Source organism: Strix aluco, chromosome 7, assembly GCF_031877795.1.
Source record: "Strix aluco isolate bStrAlu1 chromosome 7, bStrAlu1.hap1, whole genome shotgun sequence".
Taxonomy (NCBI): domain Eukaryota; kingdom Metazoa; phylum Chordata; class Aves; order Strigiformes; family Strigidae; genus Strix; species Strix aluco.
This window is the reverse complement of record NC_133937.1, coordinates 18,269,255-18,279,947: the sequence shown is the minus strand read 5'-3', so window position 1 is coordinate 18,279,947 and position 10,693 is coordinate 18,269,255. Positions and strand designations below refer to the sequence as shown.

General features: G+C 44.1%; 1 protein-coding gene across 4 annotated transcripts in view; it reads left to right on the top strand.

Annotated features, from left to right (window-relative positions):
• The first annotated feature begins 6,180 nt into the window (after positions 1-6,180).
• The window catches only part of ZSWIM8 (zinc finger SWIM-type containing 8), a 63,501-nt gene continuing 58,988 nt past the window's right edge, over positions 6,181-10,693 (top strand). For 3 of the 4 annotated variants that reach the window (XM_074830640.1, XM_074830638.1, XM_074830643.1), the window contains exon 1: positions 6,181-7,267. In XM_074830640.1, the coding sequence (XP_074686741.1) occupies positions 7,090-7,267 (178 nt within the window). In that variant the 5' untranslated portion in view covers positions 6,181-7,089. The remainder of the gene's footprint in view (positions 7,268-10,693) is intronic. The other variant, XM_074830639.1, reaches the window with a different exon arrangement.

Below are 10,693 nucleotides of genomic sequence, written 5' to 3'. Positions count from 1 at the left end.
AGCCTGTGAAATACAAGACACCAGACAAAACATGCTCAGCAATCTTTGCAGGCGTTATTTTCTATAAATGGCATCTTATGCTTTCTGAAGAGTAGTAGTTCATACATGAGGTCTTTGCCATAATTGTTGTCTCCTGTTTTACAACAATAATTTTAACAGCTGTTGAAAAGTGGTCCGCTACTGACTCCATTTTCCATGCATGTATGTATGTACCAATCACTTATCTCACAAACAGTGAATTCACTTTTGAATAAGGCTTTAATATCAGGCATATGTTCATATTCTGTAAGATTCCAAAGAAAGAACCTTGGACACCATCAGTTCAGTCTCCTGTGAAAAGGATTAGTCAAAGATTGGAAACTGCTCAATCCAAATGGGGGAAATTTGTTTTCCAGAGCTTGTGATTCCTCAGAGCAGCTTTGCTTTCAGCTTCCCAGTATGCAGTGTCTGGGAAGGCTCCATGCGTCTTGCATAGCCACTTGTCTAGTTAGAAGCAGAGCAAGGGGAAACGAGCTGTGTGCTGTCCCTTCTTTTGTGCTGAAGCAGTATTTGCTCCATCTGTCCTACGGGCCCAGTGTTTTGAAATAAGTAACAATGGTAGTCGGTTGTAATGTCTCTAGAGATGTTTAATATCTGTTATTAACAGTGATCAGTATATCATGAAACAGTGATCTTCTAGGAGGAACAGGAACTTAAGATACAAGAATTATCTGTAATTTTCCACAGTGTCATAGTGCCAGAGCACAAGAAACTATTCTTCTGCACATCCAATGTATTACTTAGACATAAAGCCATATGTGTGCTTTAAAAATTTGCCTTTGATTGTCATTTCCGAGTGCATTACCGCATGCGAAAAGACAATGAAATCTTTGCCGAGTCAGAATGTAGCTGAACAGCTGGGTCCCACTGCATCAGCAGTGATAAAATCTCTAGAGTGCTTTATTTTGTTATTGAGTCTGTGTTAGATTCAAGCCATAGCAAGGATGTGTTTTACTTTCCATACGATCAGAAATAAAACCATGCTGGATATGACTTGTAGAGTACCACATGACTCACCAGTGAAAAGCAGACACTTCTGGGGTGCAATGCAGACTCTCTTTGATTTTTAGTCCCCAGTGAGAGGTTAAGACAGGAAACAAATATTAATGTTGCAATTCTGCTTCAGGGTATGTGTGAGCACTCATATGCGTCTCTCTCATATGAAACACTGCATTCTGAAAATTGTGTATAACAGTGGCACAGGAATTTTGAACAGCAATTTCCTTCCTCTGAAATAAGAGAGAAAGGAAAAGGAAAAAAAAAAGTACATCTCTGTATGGGAGAAACCATCTTAGTGGCAACCTTGTCATCTCTGCAGGATTTCTCATTTAATTTCTTTCTTCCTAGCAGAGGACTTCTGAAATTGTCAGATACTGTTTTTCATGGTCTCCTCATCAGTGACTATAGTTTTTGTCTGCTGGGAGATCCACAAGGGAAAATACATGCCTATCTCATGCAGTAAATTGGCTGGAAAAAAAATGGATGTGTCTCTATGAATTCCTGTGCCTTTCCAAGCCATAGCCCTGAGGACAAGGAGAAGTGAGTGATCACACCTGCATTCCCTCATGTTGGCCAGGGGAACAACACAGCCAAGTCTGGTCTGCACAAGCCAGAAGACACATTTTTTCAGTCTCTTGAAATGCATTTTAAGATAGAAGTGCAAATGTTCACCCTGCTGTGCTTGCATCATTACTTTCATCACCTCTTCCATGCTTTCAGCCTGTGGTGTTTGAGAAGTGAAAGCAAGATTTCTTTGGAAATTTAGTCAACCTGTGGTATCCCAAAACTGGAAGAAGAATGAATGGTAATGGGGACCGCTTCAATTTAATGCAGTTAAACATAATGTGCTGAAGCACCCTTATAACTGAAGCATTTCACATTAGTGAATCTCTCTACTATTCCTCCTCTCCTCTTCCCTTTCTTGATGTAATGTGTATTCTCTACTGGATTCTGGTAAAAGCTAACAGTGCTGTGTTGCACATAAGGTTGACAAAAGATATTGGTGAGTAGCACCAGGCTTATGCCATCCCTGCCCATTTATGCCGTTTCAAGTACCGCAATGTCTAGGTCAGGGTGCTGAATCTTACCTGTAGCTATCTCTTCATTCCTTGGACACAATGTGTTTAGTTTCTTATTTTGCTCTTCTTTCATCTCCTTTTCCACCATCAAAATACACTTCAAAATTTCAGCTGTATTTTTTTTTATTTTTAGACTCCTATAATCTTCTGAATAATTTTTTCCTCACCAGAGAAACAATTTTCCTGCAGGTGAAACCCTCTTTTCATGCAACACTCCACAAAGTATTGTGATACCTTCTTGCATCTCTGCTTTCTCATGTGGCAGAGATTCTCTGCAATGCCCTTGACCCAGACTGCTGTTGATGTAACCTGCCAGAATTCCCATTATCAGGCAGGTGTGTCTCTCAAATTACTGCTGGTGCTGTGCACTAACAGGTCATTTGGCAGCACAACTTTGATTCAGTCGGACATCAACACAGGACAACTTTTCTGCTGGATTAGCTAGAACACAAGACAGAACTTTGCCACGATGTGCTACGGCATGTTGTCTTGTACCTGGCTCGCACAGTGTCTTGCCTCCCCTAGCCTGCTTGACCTTGAAGCATTCTGGGGACATGTGTGGTAGATTGCTTTGAAGAACAACCTGTTACCAACCTTAGCCACCACCTGGGAAAAAGTCTTGGGAAAAGCATCAAGCCAGCATCAGGATGTCATTTGCAGCCTGGCATTAACCAACCATTAACATGGTGAAAAACACAAAAAGCCATTTTCACCTCTTTGTTTTCTTTCAATATTCAGCACTGAGGAACAGGCAGCAACCCCATGGCAAACAGGCCTCACTTTGTTATATGAAATTTTGTGCACGCTGTAGAAATGCATCTTCATTGTCTTTTCTGTGCATGGGTCTGTTCATTTGCTTCAAAGTTGTTGCCAGCTGCATCAGACACAGGGAGTTCAGGAGAAGGTGTAAGAATGGACAAAACACCTGGAGTAGGGTAGTGCTGCACCTCCCCAGACCAAAGCTGGGGAGACAGCGTGGCGGGCATGCCCTGCAAGATGGACAGGCTGGGGGGTTGTGGCTGTGATACCAGCCTGGGAGCGTGGCATGCAGTAGAAGTGCGCACTCAGACAGAAATAGTGAGATCAGAGAGCCTGAGAACTGCTTCTTGGCGAAAAGCCCAGCACTTGGCAAAGCACCCAGAAACAAATCAAGACAAAACAGAACCATCTCAAATTAATGAAGGGATGCACTAAGCAAGGCTTTCTTACCTGGAGTGGTGTCCCCTCATCCCACCCTCCACAGCTTCTAGAGACTGGACATCTTCTTGGAGCATTTGATTCAGATGCTTGACCTTGGGAGCATCATCCTGCTCCCTCATAGTCTCTTCTCTCATGGTGTTCTTGTTCTTACCTTCTTTCCTTCCACTGGAGGATGCAAACTGTCCTTGAACTTGGTGAGCCCCAAGCACTGCCCTGCTGAATTGGAGAATTATTTCTGCATCTTAGTTCAAGAGGTGATTATGCTCCTCAAACCATGGAACAGAAGCCCTGCTGACAAGGAGCATTCATTAGTGACAGTCGTCTTGTGAGCCCAGGTTAGAACCTGTACTCTGCGTTGGCTCAGGTCACTGAGGTGTCCACAAGAGCACCTGAGCAGGTGCTCAGGTAACTGCATCATTCCTCAAATTCTCATACCAGTGCATGCATGGAAATTTTCACCTCCCAAAACCAAACAGCTCCCGTACCTCTGCCTGGTAAGACTGCAGTGGGCTATGCCGGAGGAAAACTATGCTTTGTCAGAAGGATGAAGACAATCATCAAGTTTTCACGTTGCACTGTGACTGACTTGTTTTGACCTTGGCTATGACTTTGGGCCACTTTGGGTTGATCAGGTCAAAATTTTTGTTTGTTAGGTACTACATTACATTTTGAGATAGTTTTAATCCAAGTAATTTCATAAAAGGTTAACAAAACTCCAATTCTGGTAAATTCATAGGTGAGAGGGTACTTGGACTAAATCTACCTGAAGAAAACAGAAGTGATATTCCTGAACCTCAGACCACTGACAACAGAAAAAAGGAAAAGAAGAACCCATGAGCTAGACAGTGAAGTACCAAGTGTGGAGAATGGTGTGGTACCAGCCAGAGTTACACTGAAGATCCTCCTTCAGACATCTGTGGAGAACTTTCTATCAGGAGAGTCACTTTGCACCAGCTCAGCACTGACATACGGCTGTGGTGGTTTTGAGGATATCAAGTATCCTATCACTGTTATCTTTGTGGAACCAAGGTCCAAACATTTTGACTTTGCAGAACTAAGAGCAAAGCATTTTACTCTAGTCAATGCTCTAAGTCTCCAGGCCCTGCTAAGTATCACACTCTGCCTGCCCCTCCACACTGTAGAAAGGGACTGAGCACAGTAATTACCTAATTGCCCGACTGTGTGTCATCAGCTCATACAGCAATTACAACAACTATTGTTAATTAATAGTATTCCTCAATAGCTGAAAAACAGGTTCTAGGCAATTATTTTCACCAAGAAAGAGTCTGAATTTCAGATATCCTGAATTGATTTAATAGGCTTTGATACACATATTTTTGTGTAACAGATTATTAAAGATAGTCTCACCCATCAGATGTTAAGCCTTGCCATATGTATGTGTGCATGAGTATAAATGAGCTCTTCCTATGAAATGAAAATGTATACGGATAGCCTGATGGCAAAAATTTCTGAGAAAAAAAGCACAGCAAGTCTACTAATGTTGTGAGTTTATTCACCTAAAAATTATTTATTTATGTAAAAGGACATGAAGCAAATAATTTTCTTGTGTATCTGTTACCTCAGATAGCTCCTCAATAGGATCCCTGAAAGGAATTGTGTAAGTACTTTTAGAACAGTGGCTTTGGACAAGCAACACATTGTTAGATGAAGTTTGGGAGAAAGATTTCAGGACTAGGAGGCTGTGGACTCCCATTTTTTCTCTACTGGTAGGAAAGCTACTGCTTTCCTTTGCTCAGGGTTCTGGCCCTTCCCAGAAGTTAAGTACACTAGGAGGCACTGAAGGATCTGACATTTACACAAAAAAACATACTTCTTACAGTTGATGGATGTTTTAGTAATGCATCTTTGTGTGCAAGATCTTAAACTGGTTAAGCATTACATACCTAAGAACAAGCCCCCGCCCCACCCTTCAGAGGAGGGTACGATATTACAACCTTACCTAACCTATGCATCTCCTTACGTAACTGGCATGTGAGTTACTGTTTGTGTTTTAATTTTGGAGTTGTTGACTCCTGCAACTCCCCAGACACCTGCCTCCTTCCCTCCGGCCTGTGTTAGAGAGCAAGGGGCTTTTTTGGCCTAAGTAAAGAGATCGTTGTGGTTTGACTGGTATTTTTGAACAGGGCTTATTATTCTAAGACCCATATTGCCCTCATGTTTTATTTCCTTTGTGTTCTTTCCTTGGTCTTCTTTCCAGACTAGTGCTTGGGTTTTTTTAATAGAAAACATTACTGTGAAGTTTAGTATTTCTTTCATCTCCAATCAGATGATCACAGCTGAGTTATTTCTACCTCATGCAACTTATCTGCAGTATGTTCTGGGGGTAAACCTCCACACTTTAGCAGAACTCGTGCTGTCCCATTGCCTTTGGCAGTATGTGCAAGCACAACAGGCAAGCTTTCGTTTTATTACAGCCCTTCAAAGGCAAACCGCCCTGCGAGCCGCTGCTCCGGCCTGTCCCCGGGTGCACCCGTTTGTTAGGAAGCGACCACCAGGCCCCGGCCAAGCACTGCGGCCCTTCCTTTGGGACGCCCGCCTTCACAGCGAGCCGAACCCGGCTACCGGGCACCCCGTCTTCCACAGACAGTTCTCTCAGCTCTTCCCTTCCTCGCTGACCCCGAAGGGCCGGGCCGGGGCTCGGCTCACCCCTCCGGGAGGTGCGGCCCGTGCGGGAGGCCCGCGGTCCCTCACCCCGCAGCACTCAGCTGTCCCGACATGCCCCGCGCGCCCGGCGAGCCCCGGCGGCGGAAGCCGGAAGCGCCTCGGCGGAAGTAGGGCTCAGCTGGCGGGGGGGGTGTCGCAGGTGAAGCTGGGAAGCGCGGAGCCATCTTGGTGCCCGCGCCGGGCAGGGACCCGCCGCCGCCGCTGCCGCCGCCGTCGCATCAGGACAGCGAACCGCCATCGGGCCGGGCACGGGGGGGCGTCCGCGCGCGGGGCCCCGCTGGCCATGGGCACCTAGAGCCGCGGGGTCCAACCGCGACGGGAGCGGCGGCGGCGACGACAGGCTGTCCCCCGCCCCTACCCGCCGGCGACCAGAGCCGGGCTCTCCCCGCCTGCCGCCGCCCGCGCCCCCATGAGGCCGGAGCCGCTGCCCGCCGCCCGCTGGCGCCGGTGACGAGCCGCCGGGAGGTCGCGCCGCCCCCGTCGCGGGCGCCTCGGCCCCGCCGGGCCGTTTTTAAGCCTCCGCGAGCGGGAGGGAAGTTGTCGCCCCCCCACCCCTCCCCCTCCGCTGCCCCTTCCCGCCCTCGCCCTCCCTCCGGTTCCTGCACCGAGAGTGAGAAAAGCACAACCTCAGGGAGACCTGGCCCTGCGCACAGATACCTGCTTTCCCTCAGCGGGAGCCCCGGAGGAGGAAACCGGCCCCTTCCCTCGCCCTCCAGCGCCGGGGCCGCTGGCGTCGGAAGCCTTCAGACCCTCCGTGTGCCCGGCAGGCACCTGTCCCGCCCGGAGGCAGCTCTCGTAGACTGAGCAACCCCCCTCCGCCTCAAGTACATTTTGTGGACATAAGCATTTTTTTAACTTTTTAAAGAACTTGGGTTTTTTTCTGGGATTTTTACGAGCTTCCCCTAGTTGAATACCTGCTTCTTCCACCTCAGATAGTGCTGGCTCTGATTTTCCTGGTACTGTAGTATGGGGATCGAACCAAAATTGAGATTTTAAGCATTGCAGGAGCCCTTAAGTCCATCCACCTGTTAAAAGTGAGCAGTGCTGTTTCTGTCTTCTTTTCCCCCCACGTCGCCTGTTGGATGTGATGGAACTCATGTTCGCAGAGTGGGAGGACGGGGAGAGGTTTTCATTTGAAGACTCTGATCGCTTTGAAGAAGACTCTCTTTGTTCCTTCATCTCTGAGGCAGAGAGCCTTTGCCAGAACTGGAGAGGATGGAGGAAGCAATCAGCTGGACCCAATTCTCCCACTGTCAAAATGAAAGGTGAGGTCACCCAGTTTCACTGGGATGCTCTTTGGACTCGTGGAAGTTGTGGGGCTAGGGAGATTGGTGGGTGAGAAGGAATGTCAAAGTTGCAGAGAAGTCACATGTAGGATCAGTGTCAGAATAATTTTTGACCAAAGATTGGAACTGAAAATTTTCCGGGCATCTTAAGACAAAGCTGTCTTTTGGGTAAGTTTTCACCTACATGCGCTCTGCAGTATTGTAGTGCTGCTTTTCTGAGTAGGTTTTGTGGTCTTGCTCTTGAAAATCTGAAAACAGTTTTCTATACACAAACTACAGACTTGGTTTGGAATAACTATACGTAGGCTCCCACTTGCTTTGATTGAAATACACTAAGGTTTCACAGAGGTTTTTGTAACTGCTACAAAACTACTCATGTAGAGGCATGTAAGCCATCATTGTATAGAGCAGCCTGTTTTCCTTATCTGTCTCTTTAAATTTTACTTTTTTCTAGTAAATTAGCAAACTTTCTTTTGCAGTAGTAGGGCAAGAGGGCATTAAGACTGTCTCAAGTCATCAGACTTCAGTGTGTCTGCTTCAGGAGTAGTTATATTTCCTTTCTTTTGATAGTAATTTACTTTTAATAGCAGGCAGAAAATAGATAACATTAGCAATTTAAAAATACTTAAAATTATATAGCTACTAACTCTTTGCTTGATTTTTTTTTTAAAGTGAAGCATAATTTCTCTTTTATCCTGATGTATCGTGACCCTAGAATTCAGGTGGTGTTTACACCAAGCAGAGCCAGATATAGAGTTAGCAGAAATTACACAAGCTCTTTCTACTCTTAGTTTTTTATCTCCTTTATTTTCTTTCAATCCAGTGTTAGTACTTTTCCTGTTATTGCTGACCTTTGTGACCATCACCTGTCTCATTAATATCTCCCTAGCTGGAACTGCAAAACTTCATTCTCTTCTGAATGTTAGCCTTATGTGACCAGAGAATGCAATTTATATTGAATTGTGCTGAAATCTGGCTGTGTTATGCTATGGACAAATGTTCACTTGTCACTGGATTAAGAAAGTACACTTTGCATTAACCATAGGCTTTCCAGAGTGGCTTAAGTTCTAAGTTTTTAATAAATTTGAGAAATGTCCCTAGTCCTAGGTATGTAACCACCTGTGTCTCCCGACTAGTCAGGATTAGAGTTGAGGGTAGGATGGAAACTTTAAAAAAAACCAACCCAAAACAAGAGAGAGAGAGAGAAATGCTGAATACATGTCCAAGTTGGATAGCTCTCTTGGATCCTGCTGCCAGGACACAGTGATTTTAGTTTGGAACATTTTGCTGATGTAAAGAAGGGGAACAGTGTTGGCGTGTTTTTTAAAGCTATGAATCCTTAGATGTAGAAATAAGCATTGGGCACAGGGCAAAGCATATAAACTTCATGTTTTGCTTGAAGTCTTCTTGCATATGTTAACTTGCTGGAAAGGAGCCGAAGTTTTGAAAACATACCGCTGTGGAAATAAAGACATCTATAGTTTGGCAGAGGTGTATGAAACTGGTTTCTACAGATCTACAAGTCAGACTGATGTTTGAAAAGGTGATCGTTTTTGTTCAACTTCGAGATGCTTTTAGCCAGCTGTTCTCCACTGGGTCAGTGTATGATTGTGTGTTTTTCTGGGTCTTGGCCTAGTTCCTTTAGCTCTCTTGACCGAATTAAAAGCAAGCAGCGATTGCTCTCTCTGCTGTCATCCACCTGTTGCATTAAAATGAAAAATCACTAGATTGTGCATATTTGCAATCCTCAGTCTCTTTATTGACATGAGAAACACAATAGCTAACATTATTGTTGTGATAATTGTAATAATTTACACCATATTGAGATGTTGCTGTTCTGGGTTCTGCAAACCTGCATAAGAAAGGGTTGTATCACTTGTACTTGGTTCATATTTTTTAGGTTTTAGCTGTAGAGAGACTTAATTCCTTTGTACAAAAGTCTTACTTTAACAAGAGAGACATTCTGAAAGGATACTGGTGCCTGCTTTAAGGCCTTTGCTGGCAATTCCCAGGCTCTGGTCAGAGTTATTTTGAGAAGTATGTGAACATGGATTTGCTGCCTAAATAATTATTTATCCACTCAACAAAGTCACATATGATATTACCAACATGGAACACTTGCAGCTACTTTACTGTATGCAGTGTGTTGCCAGCAAGTCTGGTCTGATGAGAGATCTGTCATCATCTGCGTTCTCCTTTGATTTGAGAACTCCCATACCAGTTTAAATTATTTTTAACACCTCTTTTTGACAGTGTTTTTGTAGTCAGAAAAAACAGTTTGTATTGAGAACTTGCTGGATCCTGAGGTTGTCCGTTGTAGTGAGTCTTCTAAAATGTGATCATTCTGAATTGAGCCGTGTGTTTTTATTTCCACAGTTTACAATTTTGCAGTGGCCTATGATGTAGTTGCCTATGCAAACAAGAAATGAGGTTAGACACCGAATTCTTCGGTGTTAAATGCTAAGAGAAAACAAGGGGAACTATATTCTGTTAGCCTTTTCCTCCAATTTGGAGCTCAGCCTTTGTTTTGATTTGGAATCAGCCAGACAAGTTATGTAATAGAAAGGATTTCTAGCTTTTTCAATTGTTTCCAGTTCGTCCTTGTGAGCATCCAGTTCTTCATTAATTAGTTCAAAGAGAATCCTCCTGAGACTGATGGAAGTGCTGTTGACTGGGGAGTCCTCTTAAACACACAAACTGCCTGCATACCCGTTATGGCTTTCTTACTTTTTGCAACTTTTAATTTCCTGCTTGGGTATTTTTAATATTATGATTACCCTTACTGTAAATTTAACAATAAGGCTTGGGGTAGCTTGTTGCAAATATACACAGTATTCACTGAGGTCACCACAGAGGGTCACCAGAAAGTTGAGTTATTCGCTTGTCAGTCACCCCATCAGCTTGCTAGAAAGATGATGGAAGGTGGAGAAAAATGTCTGAGTTTCTCTAATATGATCTTGGAATGGAATTCTTTATAAGATCAGGTTATCTTGAGTAGTTACATCAGAAAAATAGGACTGTAACTGGTTGGTTTTCCCTCATTTAATTTGCCCTATGGTGAAGTCGTCTTATATTACTTTTCAGAAGGGAGTTTTCTCTTTAAATGTGGAGGAGGAATGCATTGCATCCACTTTATGGATGCTCTTAGGCTTTGAAACTGCTCTCAGTCTCCGCTGATTCACCTGTAGTGAAATCCCAGAGGAAACTTCACCAAAGCATGTCAATTTTGGGAATACCAAGACTCCTTTCATAATTTTGAATGCTTATTTTAGGAATGGCTTGTTCTCTCATTAGACTGCCTTTATTGCTTGTTTTTACCCCTCCTTTTTTTCCATTTTGAATGAGGTAATGCTTGTAACTGATATTTGGCTGTTGCCTGTATACATCATTGATAAGAAGCTTTCA